Genomic DNA, 19,915 nt, shown 5'->3' with positions numbered 1-19,915 from the left:
GAAGAGGGCAAGGCGCTAGGTCTCTTTAAGTTTCGCTTTCCACTTTGCAAACGCTGCCAGTCGCTGCGACGGGCGGGTTGGACGGCGGGGTCCCCTTCTGTCTCCGTTCCACTCGCGCGCCCCAGCCATGGCTCAGCTGCTGCGCGCGCCCTCGGCCCCTTCCCTGGTGGGCTTGGAAGAGGAGCTGACGTGCTCCATCTGCCTGTGCGTTTTCGAGAGCCCCGTGACCACCCCGTGCGGCCACAACTTCTGCCTGCCTTGCCTGGAGATGACCTGGTCGGGCTTGCTGAGGAACTTCTGCTGCCCTCAGTGCAGGAGCTCCTTCGACAGTCGCCCCGAGCTGAAGAAAAACACGGTCCTCTGCAGGGTGGTGGAGCAGTTCCAGAGCGCCCAAGGCGAGCCCGCCGAGAAGAAGAAAGGCCTTGGAGATGCCACCACCAAAACCACCACCACCACCAGCAGCAGCAGCAGCACCCGCTCTTCGGTGGCCTGTGACAGTTGCCTGGAGAAGGTGGCCGACAAAACCTGCCTCACCTGCATGGCCTCCTTCTGCCCGGAGCACCTGCGGCCGCACCTGGAGAGCCCCGCCTTCAAGGGCCACCAGCTGGTGCCGCCGGTGAAGGACCTCCAGCGCCGGAAGTGCCAAACCCACCAGAAGCTCCTGGAGTTCTACTGCAAGGAGCACAACAGCTGCATCTGCTGTTTTTGCTTGGTCACGCACAAGGCGTGTGCCACCGTCCCCTTGCAAGAGGCCAAGGACGAGAAGGAGGTGAGACGGGGCCTTGGCCAGCTTCTGGCGCCATCCAGGTGTACAGCCGTACCTTGGAAATCAAATGGAATCCGTTCCGGAAGTCTGTTTGACTTCCAAAACATTCGGAAACCAAGGCACGGCTGTTGATTGGCTGCAGGAAGCTCCTGCTGCCAATCGGAAGCCCCGTCGGACGTTCGGCTTCCAAAAGAACGCTCGAAAACTGGAACAGTCACTTCCGGGTTTTGGTCGTTCGGGAGCCAAGGCGTTTGAGATCCAAGGTACGACTGTATTGGATTCCCAAATCCTGTCAGCCCTGGCCAGCACAGCCAATGGTCAGAGGGGCGACATGGAGATTGTCATCTAAATTTGGAAGGCGTGTGGCCAGGGAAAGGTTGGTTTGTGTCGCAAATGTAGCTCATGCGGCCTTGCAGTTAGGCAGTCGCCTGGTAGGCACAGAGGCAAGTGAGCAGGCTGGTTGAGGAGGGGCAGAGCACTATGGTTTGGCAACAGAGCGTGTGTTCATGGCGTCCGGGAAGGGGGCACAGTGGGCGAACAGAACCCACCACGTCCCAACCCAGCTCTCAACCAAACCAGAACAGCACCAGCCCTGAGCCGCTTTGCGAGGCCTTGCAAAGTGGCTCAAGGAGGGCAGTGAGAGAAGCACGCTGTGTACCCTTCGATCCATGGACATAGCTAGGATTTATGTTGGAGGGCAGGACACCCGCTGGTCATCCTCTTGTCTGGCTCTGTCCAGCAGATTCAGAATGAACTGTATCAACATTTCTTTTCTTTTGACCCCAAGTGCTCAAAATCTTTCTACTATTTCTACTTTTAGTCAAATATTTCTATTTATTTGCTTGATTTGGGGGAGGGAAGCTGCCCCTTCCCCCTGGCTATGCCCAGGGACTGGGCTCAAAGGACATGTGGCTGTTGCTTTTTTATCACGGCACCCTCCCCGGAGCCTAGGCTTGTAAAGTTATGGCTTCTATGCTGGGTGAAGAGGAGAGACAACTGGGCTGGTGGAGGAGGGAGGCATGCTATTCAAAAATCACAATGTGAGGAAAACTCTGAAGCCAGCCAATGCCTCTACATAGGGCCCCCCCCCCCGTTATTTCAGACATTGCAATATACAGTTGTACCTTGGTTGTCAAACGCCTTGGCATTCGGACATTTTGGCTTCTGAATGCTGCAAACTGTGACTGTTCCAGTTTGCAAACGTTCTTTGGAACCCGAACGTCCGACGGGGCTTCCAATTGGCTGCAGGAGCTTCCTGCAGCCAATCGGAAGCCGTGCTTTGGTTTCCAAACGTTTGGGAAGTTGAACGGACTTCCGGAACAGATTCCATACGACCACTGTACTCGTATATTCCAACATTTAGCTGGTGATATATTACAAAGTTAAAAAACAGGTATTGCCCAACCTTAGTCAGGAATGGTCAGGAAGTATAGGAGTTGCAGTGTGTTAATATCCGGAGGGAAGCGGGTTCCTGTTTTTTGCTCAAGAGCAGGAACGACGTGTCTGTGGATGTCGATAGCTGATCTGTACTCTTAAAGAGGAGCCTCTTTTATTCTCTTACAGTCCCAACTGAAGCAGAGACTAACGGAACTCTATGCTCTGAACGAGAAGGCTTTGCAGTCCTTGGACCAAGTGCGAGTGCAGCAGAAGCAAACCAGTGTAAGGAATCATTCGTGTTTTCACAGCTTGCTTTTGATGAGAGGGGCGGGAGATTTGTGCACCACAAGCGACCCGCCTTGAGTTGAAAGGGAAGACCAAGATGGCGGATGTGAGCTTCTGTCAGCTGGTGGCCAGCTGGTTAACATCAGCCTGCCGTACCACAGTCTTACACTGCTGGTGGCAATAGGTATTTTCTATTATCCCTGGAAACAGCTCACAAACGTGACGAAGCAGACTCATTTTCCTACTCATATTGAAATACTGCCCCTCAGTGAGGCCAAACTTAGATCCACAAAATGTTTAGGGGTATGCGTATCCCTGCGTCCCCCCAGAAAAAAGCACTCTGTGTGTGTGCGTGTGTATTATAATTATTATTAAATTTTCTAAATTACATTTCAGAATATTCATTTAAACAACCTTAAATGAATGACTTCCCTTCTTCTCTTTCTGTGGTTCAATTTGCATTCCGTACATCCCTGCATATTTTACAGCATGAACTAAATCAGTCAGTAATCCAGTGTTACACCCATTAAATCTTATTTACAGAGTGTTTCTTTTTAAGGCACAACATGCAACAAAAGGTTGTTGTGTCTCCAAATAGGGCTCAGGTTTGGAAGCTGCCTTTTGGTATTTAGAACCTGACCATTTTATTATACCTGTAGAGCAGGTTGTAAGGGACGCTGGTGGCGCTGTGGTCTAAACCACTGAGCCTAGGACTTGCTGATCAGAAGGTCGGCGGTTCGAATCCCCGCGACGGGGTGAGCTCCCATTGCTCGGTCCCTGCTCCTGCCCACCTAGCAGTTTGAAAGCATGCCAAAGTGCAAGTAGATAAATAGGTACCACTCCAGCGGGAAGGTAAACGGTGTTTTCATGCACTGCTCTGGTTCGCCAGAAGCGGCTTAGTCATGCTGGCCACATGACCCAGAAGCTGTACACTGGCTCCCTTGGCCAATAAAGCGAGATGAGCGCCGCAACCCCAGAGTCGTCCACGACTGGATCTAACAGTCAGGGGTCCCTTTAACTTTAGAGCAGTTTGTATGCTACCTCTGGAGAGTAGCAAAGGGGTCCTGCTTTCATTTCCTCCTGAAACACCCCTATGTAGTGCAGCAAGGGGCAGTCTTTCATTTAACCTTGCGGCATACATCTCTGCCCATCCCTTAGTAGAGGCATAGGCAAACTTGGCCTTCCAGATGTTTTGGGACTACAACTCCCATCATCCCTATCTAACAGGACCAGTGGTCAGGGATGATGGGAGTTGTAGTCCCAAAACATCTGGAGGGCTGAGTTTGCCTATGCCTGCCTTAGTACTTCCTGTAACTATGCTGGCGACTTGAGTAGACCCATTCCTTCTCTCCGTTCCCCACAGCCCCACCCTCCACCTCCGATTTCATCTACCATTTCCCTTCTTAACTGACACCACAACATTTCATACATCCTGGAAGCTCACGGTTATTTGTCAATCCCTTTTGGGTTTTTGTTTTTTTTTAAGTTTTCTTTCTCATTTCCAAAATTTTTCTGTACCTTAGAAGTCTCTCCCTTTTTGTACAGGTGACTCTTTTCCAAGCCATGCCCTCTTGAGTGGGGAGTAGACAGAGAATATGCAGTTTATTAAATTTGTTTTTAAAAAAAATAAAAATGCCTATTTTAAAATGCATGCTAAGGTCTTAGTGAATAAAACATTTCATTTTTTAAATAATAATTTTTATTAATTTTCAGTTTCAATCCAATAATAGCCTCATTATAACAAGACCAAATCATAATACAGTTACTAATACCAATTGTTCAAATACCAAATTACATAATTTACGTGGCCTCCCGCATGCTAGAATTGATGGTTTGATTATTTTCTTTATTTCTGCGTTCCAAAATCTTACTAATTTCAATTACATTCTGGTCAAAATAATAATCCCTTATACAACAACTGCAGTATTAATAACTTCTGTTTGTGTTGAAATATTAGATGATTTATAGAACTAAAACATTTCAGAAAGCTGTGTTCAACATTCACTTGAGGTTCCAGCTTTCTTCTTTGTGATCCCTTTTTGCCATATAAAAATCTGACAACATTAAGCTTATTCAGTACTAATCATGTAGAGTTCTCATTTGGCCTAATTACCCATTATCACTTTCTGAACTCTTATTTCCAAATGCTTTTTTTTTTTTTTTGCCTCTTCAGGATACAGCTAATCGGAAGTTGGACCTGCTGAAGGCAGAATTCCTGGAAATTATTGCTTTAATTGAAGAGGAAGAAAAAGAAGCTGTGAAGAAAGTCCTAGCGGAGGAGAAAAGAGTCCAAGATAAATACGAATATGTCTATAAAGTGCTGGGTAAGAAGAAAACCGAAATCCAGGGAGCGAGAGACCAAATTGAAGTGACCTTGACAGAGGATGACGACATCACATTCTTAAAGGTAAACCTCTGTTTCCCTGAACCAGGGCCGGATTTAGGTTTGATGAGGCCACAAGCCACTGAAGGTAATGGGGCCCTTTATATGTCCAGCTGCCCTTTGTCAACAACAAATTGTCACTGTTTTTTGTGTTGAATATATGCTATATGGTTATTTATGGACCTAATAGTTCAATACACAACACAAAACACTGTTGCTGTATGTAGGTTTTATATTATTCGTTTTTTATCTTATATTTTGGAAATGTATGTCCAGTTTTTTCCCCTTTAAATTTTTTTGGGGCCTCCCCAGAGAGTGAGGCCCTAAGCTATAGCTTGTTTAGCTTATACGTAAATTCAGCACTGTCCTGAACTCTGTTCAGTCCTGAACTGATTTCCTAGGCTTGGGTGCCACTATATTTCCATCTGCGCAAACGCTGCATGGCAGCAGCTTCCTACGACTGCTTCTCCAGAGGGCAGTATGTGATTATTACTCCCTTCCAGACAAAGGTAAAGAAGTAAAGGACTCCTGGATGGTTAAGTCAAGTCAAAGGTGACTATGGGGTTGCGGCACTCATCTCGCTTTCAGGCTGAGGGAGTCAGCGTTTGTCCACAGACAGCTTTCCAGGTCATGTGGCCAGCATGACTAAACTGCTTCTGGTCCAACGGGACACCGTGACGGAAGCCAGAGCTTCCTGCCACAGTGGTACCTATTTATCTACTTGCACTGGTGTGCTTTCAAACTGCTAGGTTGGCTGGAGCTGGGACAGAGCAACGGCAGCTCACTCCATCGCAGGGATTTGAACCACCAACCTTCTGGTCGGTAAGCCCAAGAGGCTCAGTGGTTTAGACCACAGCACCACTGGCGTCCAGACAGGAAGGGGATGTGACAGTGTGTAAGAGCAGAAATCCTCATGAGATCATCTGCTTTTATTTCAGAAGGCAGCAAAACTCCGGCAGTTACCCATCAAAGATGTCTTCATACCTAAACTAGAATTGGATCAAAACCTGATACACACCGTTTATCAAAAAGCCTTTGGCCTCAAAGAAAATGTGAAACAGTTCTTGGCTCAACCCCAGGAGAAGAAAAAAGAAGGTACAGTGGTACCTCGGGTTACATACGCTTCAGGTTACAGACTCCGCTAACCCAGAAATAGTACCCCGGGTTAAGAACTTTGCTTCAGGATGAGAACAGAAATCGTGCTCCGGCGGCGTGGCAGCAGCAGGAGGCCCTATTAGCTAAAGTGGTGCTTCAGGTTAAGAGCAGTTTCAGGTTAAGTACGGACCTCCGGAACGAATTAAGTACTTAACCTGAGGTACCACTGTACTTGGCCTGTTTTGTGTCTCTTCCTTATTGTATCTCAGTGCACACTGTATTGAAGTTTTAAAGACTAAATGGTTTTGGTATAAATTATGAGAATCACAGGTCCAGGGTCTCTCAAACTACTGCTTATAACGTCAGAAAACCATGTTTTTCTTAATTACCCATTACGTATTAATGTGAATATGGGTGAAGGTGGGAGTCTGATTGATTTGTAAATTCTGCATAGTAACTGACTTGGAGTGAGGAGACCTAGGTTAGAAACACAGATATATATAAGTTAGGCGCCAAAAAGCTCCTTAAACCAGGGCTTCAGTCTCCAAAACAGAATGCCTAGTTGCCATTTTGGAGCAACCGGCTTAAAAGACGTATTTTTCAGTACAACTTTTTGGTTCCTGAAATTCATTCTGACTGTGCAGATAAAATACAACAGATAGAATTCTACAGGATGTGTTGCTAGTGTGTGAAAACAGTCAAGATCCAGGCATGCACCTGCAGGTGGGGGAGACGTTAGGCACCATCCTGGCGCCCGCGCATCTTCCCTTGGTTACATGTGTCTGATAGCCAGGTACAAAATGCGCCTGGTGAATTTCGAATGCTATTTGAATCCCTTGGTCCAGTCTCTTGGCCTCACACCTCTCTGTCTGTAAAATGGGTTTACAAATAGTGTTCCCATTGCAGTGGCGATTCTGGGTAGCTTATTCTAACCAACTGAGCTATCCGCCCACCGGGAATAATTCTTTCGGCACATCGGCAAGGAGCAAATTTGGAACTGTTTGCCAAAATAACTTTAGGCAACAGATCCGAACCATACCACCAGATGTGTACACCTGTGGCGTTGTTCCCAGGGGGAAACCAGGGCAAAGCACATCGTGAGAAACTCTGCATGTCCATACATGCACACATATACTTTACTTTCAGGAGCCGCACAGCGGAAACTGAAGCCTTTTGTGCAGCCAGGGGGGGAAATTGCTGCATCCAGTAAGTGAAAATGCATGTGACCCCCGCTGCTTGCTAAATTCTTTTTGCAGTAGCAAAGACGCGTCTTAACTCCAGCCTTGGTTGCTAAGTGGGTGGAAGGTCCTACGACAGACACATCGCTTCCAGTCATGCGCATGCCAATTCCTCCTTTTGCCTGGCTGTCTTTTAAGATATGCAGCAAGATTCTTGCTTGCTGCAGAAAACCCAATATGACCACCCTTCTAACTAGTGTTTTCTTTTCAAAGGTGCACCAAAGAGAGACAATCCTCCATCAACATCTGCACAGGAGAAGAAGACAGAAGAGGATGCTGCAGCTGCTGCTGCTGCAGACACTAGTGAGTGTTGAGGACACAAATTATGATTGATAATTTCCAGAGTGTCACTCTCTCTTTCTCTCTCCCTCTCTCTCTCTCTCCTCTTGTGTGAGCAAGCAGAGCTATGGAGATAAGAGATTACAGGAAGCCAGGGGCTCCTCCCAAGTTTTCTTACGTACGCAGCCTAAGTTGTTAATCTTTGAGAAGGTGGATATTTATTGTCTTTGGGCAGACAGCTATAATGGTTGGCCTTCCCAAAGATAAACGCTGTGGCGTAGCAGTTGGGACACTGGATTAAGGGTAAAGGTAAAGGGACCCCTGACCATTAGGTCCAGTCGTGACCGACTCTGGGGTTGCGGTGCTCATCTCGCTTTATTGGCCGAGGGAGCCGGCGTACAGCTTCCGGGTCATGTGGCCAGCATGGCTAAGCCGCTTCTGGCGAACCAGAGCAGTGCACGGAAAGGCCGTTTACCTTCCCGCCGGAGCGGTACCTATTTATCTACTTGCACTTTGACGTGCTTTCAAACTGCTAGGTTGGCAGGAGCAGGGACCGAGCAACGGGAGCTCACCCCGTCATGGGGATTCGAACCGCCAACCTTCTGATTGGCAAGCCCTAGGCTCTGTGGTTTAACCCACAGCGCCACCCACATCCCAGAGGACACTGGATTAGAAGGAGCCAAATTCAAACCCTCACTCTGCCGTGAACCTTGAGCAGGCTAGACGTTCTTGGCCTAACCTACTTCGCAAGGTTGTTAGGAGGATTAAATGGGAGAGATTTGTGTATGCCACCTTGAGCTCCTTGGGGGAAAGGCGGAACAATAAAAATGAATCATTCTGGAAATAATAATAATAATACTTCGCTCATCTGGCTGGGTTGCCCCAGCCACTGGGCGGCTCCAACACATATAAAAATGCAGATTTTGGATTCTAAGATAACGGTAGAGGACCTGCACACTTTAAAGCCTGTTTGTTGCAAGTCAGACTCTGGAAATGTCCCTAGATTTGAATACGCCACTCCCTCTCTGCCCAAGCAGTAGTGCTTGAGACCCTCCATGATATTTAAAAAAAAAAACTTATTTATTGATTTTTCACCAAAAAACTTTACACATTTTAACATAAACCATGTGCTGCTTTGCCCATTGATTTCCCATCTTCCCTTTCCACAATTTTCATATTACTTACCCTTAAACGCTGCACATTTCACCTATAGAATTCAAGACATCCATGTTAACCCACTTACCTTAATAATTCATACAGTCGTACCTTGGAAGCCGAATGCCTTGGCTCCCGATCAGATCGGCTCCCGAACGATCGAAACCCGGAAGTGAGGGTTCTGGTTTTCGAACGATTTTTGGAAGCTGAACATCCGGCGCAGCTTCTGTGGCTTCTGATTGGCTGCAAGACGCTCCTGCAGCCAATCGGAAGCCGCGCTTTGGTTTCCGAACGGCTCCGGAATGCATTCTGTTTGAAAACCAAGGTACCACTGTATTTCAAATCCTACTTCGGTCCTTTTTTTCTCTCTGTAAAGGTAAAGGGTAAAGGGACCCCTGACCATTAGGTCCAGTCGTGACCGACTTTGGGGCGCTCATCTCGCTTTATTGGCCAAGGGAGCCGGCATACAGCTTCCGGGTCACGTGGCCAGCATGACTAAGCCGCTTCTGGCGAACCAGAGCAGCGCACAGAAACGCCATTTACCTTCCTGCCGGAGCGGTACCTATTTATCTACTTGCACTTCGATGTGCTTTTGAACTGCTAGGTGGGCAGGAGCAGGGACCGAGCAACGGGAGCTCACCCCGTTGCGGGGATTCGAACCGCCGACCTTCTGATTGGCAAGCCCTAGGCTCTGTGGTTTAACCCACAGCGCCACCTGCGTCCCTTTTCTCGCTGTAGGGAACTCTTTAAATATGTCTCGAGTCCTCAAGGAAGTTTTCATCAAGAGACCCTCTTATGTTACTGCTCCCTCTCTTCTCCCTAGCTTCCTCTAGGCGGCGCTGTTATAAATATAAGCTCCTTGGCACAGGCAGCATCTCTTGTACTGTTCTGCATACCTGATGGTAAAAGGGCGTTTCGGTTGCCAAAGTCCAAAGGTGATTGTGGCCCCCTTGTTCCCTTGTGTACAGCAGGCCTTATTTGCCAGGTAATGACCTGGGCTGTGCCCTTTGTTTGACATTTGCTGCCTCCACCCATTATGTTTGCTCAGAAAAAAAGCATACCTGGTTACTGCAGTGAATAAGGTTTCTGGAGATCGATTGGCGGGCCCTTTTCCCCGCCCATTTTTCACGATGATACTGTTGAATTCCATGCAATTTCTTCCGCAACTCTGCTTGCTTTTAAGAAGGAAGATTCTTTCCAAAATGAAGTGTGTGTCTGCTGATGTAAGCTCTGCCGCTTCTTTTCTGATTAAAAACAAGGCTATAATAACAGCAATTTATAAGTTATTACAGCGGTACCGCGGGTTGAGTACTTAATTCGTTCTGGAGGTCCGTTCTTAACCTGAAACTGTTCTTAACCTGAAGCACCACTTTAGCTAATGGGGCCTCCTGCTGCTGCCGCGACACCAGAGCACGATTTCTGTTCTCATCCTGAAGCAAAGTTCTTAACCCAAGGTACTATTTCTGGGTTAGCGGAGTCTGTAACCTGAAGCGTATGTAACCCGAGGTACCACTGTACTTATACCTCGCCCATCTGGCTGGGTTTCCCCAGCCACTCTGGGCGGCTTCCAACAGGAGATTAAAAATACATTAAAACATCAGTCATTAAAAAACTTCCCTAAACAGGGCTGCCTTCAGATGTCTTCTAAAAATAATAATAATAATTTATTACTATATGTAATACAGTGGTACCTCTGGCTACATACGCTTCAGGTTACAGCCTCCGCTCACTCAGAAATAGGACCTCGGGTTAAGAACTTTGCTTCAGGATGAGAACAGAAATCGTGCTCTGTGTGGCGGCAGCAGGAGGCCCCATTAGCTAAAGTGGTGCTTCAGGTTAAGAACAGTTTCAGGTTAAGAACGGATCTCCGGAATGAATTAAGTACTTAACCCGAGGTACCACGGTATTATTATTGTTTATTTATATGCCGCCATTTGACTGGGTTGTCCCAGCCACTCTGGGCGGCTCCCGACAGAATGTTAAAACACAATAAAACATCAGACGTAAAAAGCTACCCTGTGCATGAGTTGTTTCTGAGCATCAGCAACAGGTGTCTTGTTGCATCACAACCTTTTCCTTTTTGTTGTGCTTGTCTTTGTTCTTGGCTTCCCGTGTTGTTGGTGGGACACCTGCCCTACCGACTGCCCAGTCCCCCCCCCTCCCAACCTATTATTAGCCAAATCACCAGAATCAAGTCACAAGTTCACTGGTATTTCTTTTGAAGAATACCACCCGCAAGGTAACACATGGTAGCTTATAACGAGTGTGAAGTTTGAAGAGGTTTTTCCTTTTTTTAATGTATAAAAATGGATGATCAAAAGCAGATAAATTTAGATAACCAGGAGAAACTGAAGAAGATGGCAGAATGGAACATGGTTCAATAAAAACATGGAGGGTGCAGCCAAAAGAACAAGGAAGAAGTTTACAATTTAGAGTTGAAAAGAAAACAGTTAGATTTATTTGGGGCCTGCCTTACATCTGCTGCAGAATGAGATGTTGGAGGTAGACTGGACTTCAGCTGGATAAATTCAACTCTTGAATGAAAATAAGTTTCAGTGACTCTTCCAGATGGCAAACCTCTAGTTGCAAGGCACAGGTGCTCCATTGTTAGCATACGCTGAGGTTGTTTTTTTAAAAAAATATTGTTTCATTACGTTCCCTAGTAACCACAACTGTTTCATTTCCCCAGTAACCACAACTGTTTCCTTTTTTCTTTTTTTTCAGAGCAGAGAAGGCGACCTGCTAAACGATGTAAGTTCACTCTTGAAAAAATTGCATTGCCTTGCTTAAAAGTTGAGGAATAGCTGACCTGTCTTTTGAGCCTGGTGTCACAAGAGTGCTCTTCACGCATTTACCCAGATGTGTGGGGCACCTTGGCTCATGGCTCTATCCATAAAGTATCCCTGCCAACATCCTGTTTTATGTGGTTCTAAGCTAACAACGTCCTAATCATATATCTCAGCTGGTAAAGTGGCGCATCTTCAGTATCTGACAAAAAGTTGTACAATGAGGATGACGGTTGCACTTCTGTGGGGAAGGAATTCTACAGTTCAGAGGGTTGTAAGCAAATTCTACGTTCTAAACTACAGTCGTGCCTTGGATCCCGAACGCCTTGGTACTAGAATGTTTTGGCCCCCAAATGCCACAAACCCAGAAGTGACTGTTGCAGTTTTCGAACACTCATTTGGAACCCAAACATCTGATGGGGCTTCCGAGGCTTCCGATTGGCTGCAGGAACTTCCTGTGGCCAATCAGAAGCTGCGCTTTGGTTTCCGAATGTTTTGGAAGTCGAATGGACTTCCGGAACGGATTCCGTTCGACTTCCAAGGTACGACTGTATTGCTTTTAAATTATATCATTGTTTTGCTGTAAGTTGCTTATTATGGTTGGTTAGAAACCTGGCAAATGAATAAATGTTTCTTGTGTTAACTCCTACTAAAGTTTCTGCGAACCAAATCACATTTCAGATGTGATCAAGCCACCAGAGGGAGTATTAGAGACACGTAGCAGTCAGGTGAAGCAGACTTGAGAGGCTGCGTAAATTGCTTGCTAGGAAAGCATCCTGGCTATGCTACCATGGTCAGTGAATGAGAAAAGTGGCCTCCTTCAGAGCCAAAATCCATTTGCTTGCATTAGGTACTACCTTTTCAACTGAAAGCATTTTCAAAGGTATCTCCTTTGTAAAACAGAACAAAGAGATGAAGACTCGGCTTCCTTCTTCTAAAAGTTAACTGTGTTGTCTTGCCTTGGACAAGAGGGTTCAGCCTGAGGAGCGTCTAGATTTCAGGAAACAGATCTACTACAATACTCGGGAGAGATCTTCCAGTAAATCCTGATCTTCTTTCTGCCCACCCTTCTCCTAGAAGACTCAGAGGTGTAGGGAAAATAAGGATGTTTTAAAATGCCTCTGCTGCATTGCTAGATCTCCATTGGTCCCAGAGTGGGAGGGAAGGAACTCTGAAGTGTTACTGAACGCAAGGACCAGGGAATGGAAGTGTTTTAAGTGATTGAAAAAGGACCTTAGGTTTTTCCTCACCAGGGTTAAATGGTGTTCAGCAGCTCCTGGCTCTTGGGATGATGATGATGATAATAAATTTATACCCAGCCCATTTGGCAGAATATTAAAGGGACCCCTGACCATTAGGTCCAGTCATGGCCGACTCTGGGGTTGCGGTGCTCATCTCGCTTTACTGGCCAAGGGAGCCGGCGTACAGCTTCCGGGTCATGTGGCCAGCATGACTAAGCCGCTTCTGGCGAACCAGAGCAGCGCACGGAAACGCTGTTTACCTTCCTGCCAGAGCGGTACCTATTTATCTACTTGCACTTTGATGTGCTTTCGAACTGCTAGGTTGGCAGGAGCAGGGACCGAGCAACGGGAGCTCACTCCGTCGCAGGGATTTGAACCACCGACCTTCTGATCGGCAAGTCCTAGGTTCTGTGGTTTAACCCACAGCGCCACCCGCGTCCCTTAACAGAATATTAATAATAATAAAAAAGCAGTAAAACATCAAACAATAAAAAAACATTAAAAACATCCCTAAGATTATCAGTTTCCTGCTTTCCAGTTCAACAGCTGTTCCTGTATCAATCATTGGAATAGCGTGCAATCTTAAACCCAGTTGTATGGCGAAAAGACCCTTCAGAATCAAGGCGACTTGACTTTTGAATGAATTTGGCTAGAATTTGGCTGTAAGATCCTGTTTGTGCAACCTGTGTGGTAGAGTTGAATAAAAACTTGCGGAAATTAAGTTGCCCTGTTTTGGTGATGGTTGTTTAAAATGTGTGTATTGTAAAAATAATAATCACCACACGACTCCATTTCCCTCCCTTCCCCAGCACAAAGTCCCACCCAGAGAGCACGAAGTTCTAGCAGGCCTCAAGCAGGGATTCCGTCGATAACTCTGGAAAGCTTTTTAAGTAAATCCCGAGAAGAACTTTTGGAATGTAAGTCACCTGATTCTGTGTATGCAAATTCAGTTCCCGGAATTCCATCACGCTCTCAACATTCTGTCACATTATTTTGGACTGGAAAGGTCCAGTGTATTTTTTTTAAGTATACACTAATGGCCAAAATTGTGGAAACCTTTTGGGAAAAGTGTCTTTCTGAGGTTTGATGGCTCATACCACCTGATTGGCTCTCTAAACACTCATGCTCATTGGCTACATTCAACCTAAACAAGTTGTGCTTCCTTTTTCTGAATAAATAAAAAAAATTAAAAATTGTCCAGTAGCACCTTAGAGACCATCTAAGTTTGTTCTGGGTATAAGCTTTCGTGTGCATGCACACTTCTTCAGATACCCTAAAACAGAAGTCACCAGACCCTTACATATAGTGGGAGGGTGGGGTATTTCTCAGAAGGGTAGTAGGAGATGGGTGATTGGCTCAATGGGTATGGTAAATTCCTTTTTTCTGGTTATTTGGCTATAATGTTTGACAGAATTCAGATTGAACAAACCCTGCTGGATTACATTCTTCATTAAATTACAGTGGTACCTCAGGTTACATACGCTTCAGGTTACAGATGCTTCAGGTTACAGACTCTGCTAACCCAGAAATAGTACCTCGGGTTAAGAACTTTGCTTCAGGATGAGAACAGAAATCGTGCTCCAGTGGTGTGGCAGCAGCAGGAGGCCCCATTAGCTAAAGTGGTGCTTCAGGTTAAGAACAGGTTCAGGATAAGAACGGATCTCCGGAACGAATTAAGTACTTAACCCGAGGTACCACTGTATATTTCCATTGATGTATAATTTTATGGTATTTCTCCAAAAATAGTGGTGTTATGAGCCATGAAACCTCAGAAATTTATCAAAAGGTTTCCACAATTTTGGCCACTAGTGTATTAATGTATGGGTCCCATCCCCGTTCTCACACACTTTGTTTCTTTTTCCTCACGCTATCTTTGTATAAATGAAGTTCTCTTAATAGCAAAGACTATCGTGCTCTTCTTCCCCAGCCTTCCTCAATTTCCCCTCTTGCTCTGTAAAATATCAGGTGGCCGTTCTTCTCACTTCTCCCCTGAACTTCCTTCTCCGCAGTTGCGACAAAATTCACTCTGGATTTCAACACCGCCCACAAGAAAGTGCTGCTCTCTGAGAGGAACACCAAGATATCCGTGTCGGAAACTCCTCAGAATTACGCCCACCACCCTCAGCGCTTCACCTACTGCTCTCAGGTGGTGGCCTTCCAGTGTTTCAAGCGGGGCATCCATTACTGGGAAGTGGAGCTGGAGCACAACACCTTCTGCGGGGTCGGCGTCTGCTATGGGAGCATGGCAAGGCAGGGGGCGGAGAGCCGCCTGGGGCGTAACGGCAGCTCCTGGTGCATCGAGTGGTTTAACTCCAGGATCTCGGCCTGGCACAACGACGTCGAGAAATGCCTGCCTAACACCAAGCTGAAAAAGATTGGCGTCTTGCTGAATTACGATGGCGGCTTCGTCATTTTCTTCGGCGTTGGCGAGAAACTCATCCTGCTCTACAAATTCCGGTCGCAGTTCACGGAAGCACTCTATCCAGCGTTCTGGGTGTTCTCCAGCGGGACCACTATCTCGCTGTGCCAGCTGAAGTGAAGAACGGAACCGCCACCATTTGCTTTGCTCACATAGGGCCTGTCCGTATGTTATCTCTGTCTGTCTGTCTGTCTGTCTCTGTCTCTGTCTCTCTCTCTCTCTCTCTCTCTGTCTCTCTCTCAGAATCCTTGGCTTCAAAGCAAAAGTTCACCCTTTTGACCTTGCTTTCTGGGAATCTGAGGGCTACTAAATCAAAGCCACAATCCACTAAGAATATTGCCTTGCAGAAGCCTCTCTGAGAGTGTCCTTAGGAAGCTTTCAGAGGTGTTTTCCTGTTGCGCTTTCGGTGGACTGTATTCCTCAGGCACACAGAACTCCTGGCACGCGTTACATGCAAGTCTGGGGCATGTCTGAGCAGACGCTTGCTTTGCATTGCTTCTGCCTCCATCCCTAACACGCTGTCAGGAGTTCCGAGCACAGGATATCTAAGGTGTATCCCCACTGCTGTGTCCCTGCCGGAAGAATTCAGTTCTTGCCGTATGGGCAGTGGCACACGCCCAATCACACTGTCTCAGGCAGATCAGGCTTCAAACAGATTTCTCTTTGAAATAGTCTGTTGTGATGCTTAGGGCAGTAACTTCCGTTGGGAGTTGCGTTTTGATAAACAAGAACGGCGCAGGGCTGTGGAGGTGGTTGGGCATTCCTGTATCCGATATTGCTAATTCTGCTCTTGAAGAAGAGCAGGGGCAATCAGTTTGCTATCGCTGCATGGAGGAGGGATGCAAAACAGTCTCTTCAGACTAACTACCCATGATGTTATGAAACGAACCCACCCACCTCCCTTCAATTGCTTGTAGCATCTATGAAGATGCGGATAAGCCTCTCTTAGCTCAATTCATTTCTTTGGAGTCATGGGAACTTAAGGAGCGGATTCTTTTGGAGGCTTTGAACCATATTCAGCATGCCAGGACAGGAAGGTTGGACAGGAAGTGCTCATGTTATGGTTGCACTTCCTGGTCAGAGACCCTTGCTGAAGGGGAACAGCTTCCTTTAGAACAACAACAAGACATCACCAGCAGCAGTCCATGCTTCACACCCTCTGTCTCGTTGACCGCTTGGAATAAAGCACTTCACTTCTCATCCTGGTCCTTGAAAATCTTAGCTGCGGCATTTTTTTCTGATTTTTGAGGTATTGGGAAGAGGCTGTGGGTGAAATGTGAGATCTTTCAGGCTAGTCTGGTAGATGGAATCTTCTGCTCTTCACTGTTGGAGGAGATTTTGATCCCTCATGTTGGACACATGCAGTTCTCCCAAGGGCAGACTTTGATAGTGTTTTGACTTAAAAGATCACTAGTGTGAAGAACCAGCATGCCCAACATGGATCATGTCTCTGAGTGATCCCTCCTAGTGGGCATTTCAGACTTAATGTGTGATCTGCCAGTCAGCAAACTGGGAAGGACCTGAAGAAGCTGGAAAGCTAAGATTTTCTAGTCAACATCCTTAGCATTCCTATGTCTTAGATTTCTTTATTTGATACCTGCTGCCATGCCTTTCTGACAGTTACACATCATAAGCAGTTGAAGAGAACTTTGCAACACTCTTTATTAAAGAGGAACAAGCTGGAGGCACTGCTAAGGTCTTAAGAAAATGTGTGTTTTGTACTGTTGCTAGTAGGCAGCACGTTTGGCCTTTCTGGGGCCAGAACACGCACACTTTGCAAAGATGCTTTTGACCACATCTCTTGCCTTGAAGCTCTCCAGTTTAGAAGCCTCACATGCCAGGGGTCTTCTGGCAGAGGTGAAATGAAAACTGAGAAGCATCGATGCTAGGCATGAGCTGAGACCTCTGGAGAAAGCCTGAGATAAAAGCAAAGTGCTACAGCAAGTTGGCCCACATGTTTAAGAATCAAGCCATGGGTTTCTTCCCATAGTCAAAGGATTGAGTGATAATACACTGTTGGGAAGTAATTCCTTTCCAAATATTCCAAGCAGTGACAGCTCTGCATTCCTACTCGGCTTTTGCACCAAATGACTCTTCTTCAGAATAGTCCAGGAATCTGAGGCACAAGTTACTGAGACCTTCAGTGGAGCTTATGAAAATGTAGTAGATCGTTGGCCCTCTTCCAAAAAACCCCAAGGAAGTTCAAGAAAGCCAGGAAAGAGTGATGAATGAGCTGAAAACAAAGTAGGGTGTGAGGCAGACAAGGGGAACACTAAAGCGTTAAGCCGTAGTGTGACTTGAAACAAAATACAGAATCAACTTGAGGTAATGGAAGAATTGCTAGGGTGGAAGAATTGCTGGAATAGAGATCTGATTATTCTTCTCCAGTCTAGCAAAACCTTGGTGTTCAAGAGCTCTGGGACCACACTTCCCCCTAATGACCCATGCATATGTATTGTAGGATCTGAGGACATCATCTCCCACCATAGAGAGAATTTTGGGTGTGTATACTTTTTCTCATAAGGCCTACTAACTTCTTTTTTTTTTTTTTTTTGTAGAAGTGCCCTTGAGGACTACTTTCTCAAATGAGTTGGGTATTTTACTTTAGCTATTCTTCCTACAAATGCTTGTGGGCTCCACGCACTTTTCCATGTGTTTAAAGAACCCACAAGATATAAGGCACAGTAGAACCAGTTCCCCTTATCCAAACGACGTGTGATTTGGGATGTTTCCTACAGTGACTTGGTTGATGCCCAGCTGCCCTTCTGCTCTAATTACGATCTAGTTTCCTTGATCTTTGCTGAAATCTTCTGATTATGTTGCAATGGGTTTTGAGATGATGATCTTTGGGAATCTCACTACTTTTAGTCTTTTGCCTGGCACAAATATTGACCACTGGCTAAAAGTTGATCACTGTTTTTTATTGTTGAGATAAAAATGAAAGGTAATCTGTTTCTTCTTAGGTTAAGGCTTGTTTCCTAACCTAGAATACCATGGGGGGGGGGGTGTTATGGCAAGACAGGCAGTAGAATAATACTAATGGATCCAGTCAAGCAAAAATTAAACATATTATGTCCTATTGGTTTTGAGTGGAAGGATGCTGAGCCTCATTTTTCAACTCTGCCTTGATAATCAATGATACAATTTGATTTTCTGCTGTTGTTTTCCCAGACCAGATGAAACCCTTCACCGAAAAGCAATGTTTGCCTAGCAGTGTGGCTGTGTTTACATGGATACGTGGTTGGCTCAATTATAACAATCTAGTATCTAAGCTACCAATTTCTGCCCAGCTTTTCGGTGTAGTAAATGCAATGAAAGCTTATCTTGTCTGCAACACTACTGGGAAATAACTTCAGCAAGCTTGTGTAGAAGAACAGAACATAAAAATCAAAATCTAGCTAATGTTTCTTCTAGTTCAGATTGCGAACCATGTTGGTCTGTGGGTTGTTTTTAAGAAGCAGAGGTTAAAAATAAGAGAGTGAATGTTTTTGGCATTCCTCCTTTTTTTTGCCACTGGGCTGCCTTTGTGATTGGCCCATTACAGTGTCAGGCAAGATTCTGTCAAATGTAATGTTGCAATGTATCTTGCAGGTTGGCTTGATGTTCATTAAGTGAAAATTCAATAAAGTTTGATTTTATGACCGTTACCGCAGAGTGATGATTGTTGGAAAAGACAACCTGCTGCCTCTGCTGGGGAATGAACATGGGTTTAACATTAATCCCGAAATTCACTTGTAGGGAATCTTAATTGAAAGCAGCGGGACCTCCGTCAAGTAATGCCAGTGAAACTTGCATAGGATTGCAGCATCCACCTACACCATGGGTAGGCAAACTAAGGCCTGGGTCCAACCCAGCCCAATCGCCTTCTAAATCTGGCCCACAGACGGTCTGGGAATCAGCGTGTTTTTTCATGAGTAGAATGTGCCCTTTTATTTAGAATGCATCTCTGGGTTATTTGTGGGGCCTACCTGGTGTTTTTACATGAGTAGAATGTGCGCTTTTATTTAAAATGAATCTCTGAGTTATTTGTGGGGCATAGAAATTCGTTCATTTTTTAAAAAAAATATATATATAGTCCGGCCCCCCATAAGGTCTGAGGGATAGTGGACTGGCCTCCTGCTGAAAAAGTTTGCTGACCTCTGACCTACACTGTGAACCAGGAAGTCTTGGGTCCAGATCTCACTAGGAGATGCACCTATCTCACCGATTGGGGGCATTCTCTGCACTTGTGTGCTTTTCCCTTTGGTGCATGATCTTATCCTCTCAATGTTGACAGTGCTCTAGTTATCTCCCGCTTGGACTACTACAATGTGCTGCAGGTGGGGGTACCTTTGAAGGTGACCTGGAAACTACAATTAATCCAGAATGCGGCAGCTAGACTGGTGACTGGGAGTGGCCACTGCGACCATATACGGTAACACCGGTCCTGAAAGACCTACACTGGCTCCCAGTACATTTCCAAGCAGAATTCAAAGTGTTGGTGCTGACCTTTAAAGCCCTAAACTGCCTCGGTCCTGTATACTTGAAGGAGCATCTCCACCCCCATCATTCAGCCCGGACACTGAGGTCCAGCTCTGAGGGCCTTCTGGTGGTTCCCTCACTGTGAGAAGTGAGGTTACAGGGAACCAGGCAGAGGGCCTTCTTGGTAGTGACACCCACCCTGTGGAACGCCCTCCCACCAGATGTCAAGGAAATAAACAACTACCCGACTTTTAGAAGACATCTGAAGGCAGCCCCGTTTAGGGAAGTTTTTAATGTTTGATCGTGTTTTTAATACTCTGTTGGGACCGCCCAGGGTGGCTGGGCGGGTTATAAATAATAAAATATTATTATTATTATTATTAGGCATAGGCATAGATTTGCACTATTTCAAAACTGACCACAATTCCTC

General features: G+C 46.0%; 1 protein-coding gene across 2 annotated transcripts; it reads left to right on the top strand.

Moving 5' to 3' along the window:
* Window positions 1-18,671, top strand: TRIM25 (tripartite motif containing 25). 2 transcript variants are annotated; one of them, XM_080994589.1, is made up of 9 exons: window positions 1-769; window positions 2,330-2,425; window positions 4,602-4,835; window positions 5,750-5,906; window positions 7,053-7,112; window positions 7,358-7,447; window positions 11,303-11,329; window positions 13,415-13,522; window positions 14,615-18,671. In XM_080994589.1, the coding sequence occupies exons 1-9, from the start codon at window positions 128-130 to the stop codon at window positions 15,142-15,144; spliced, it is 1,944 nt and encodes a 647-aa protein (XP_080850715.1). In that variant the 5' UTR covers window positions 1-127; the 3' UTR covers window positions 15,145-18,671. The 2 variants fall into 2 exon arrangements, with proteins under 2 accessions (XP_080850715.1, XP_080850716.1); XM_080994590.1 differs by lacking the exon at window positions 7,053-7,112.
* Window positions 18,672-19,915: the final 1,244 nt, after the last annotated feature.

This window comes from Podarcis pityusensis (genome assembly GCF_964106645.2).
Source record: "Podarcis pityusensis genome assembly, chromosome: 2".
Classification (NCBI taxonomy): domain Eukaryota; kingdom Metazoa; phylum Chordata; class Lepidosauria; order Squamata; family Lacertidae; genus Podarcis; species Podarcis pityusensis.
The sequence above is the reverse complement of the archived record's forward strand: the minus strand, read 5'-3'. Positions and strand labels throughout refer to the sequence as shown.

What these genes read in the sequence shown, in the direction of transcription:
- TRIM25 (XM_080994589.1), top strand. Translation starts at nt 128, where the DNA reads ATGGCTCAGCTGCTGCGCGCGCCCTCGGCCCCTTCCCTGGTGGGCTTG. An exon ending in AGGCCAAGGACGAGAAGGAG is followed by an intron (nt 770 to 2,329) that starts GTGAGACGGGGC and finishes ATTCTCTTACAG; the next exon opens with TCCCAACTGAAGCAGAGACT. An exon ending in CCAGGAGAAGAAAAAAGAAG is followed by an intron (nt 5,907 to 7,052) that starts GTACAGTGGTAC and finishes CTTTACTTTCAG; the next exon opens with GAGCCGCACAGCGGAAACTG.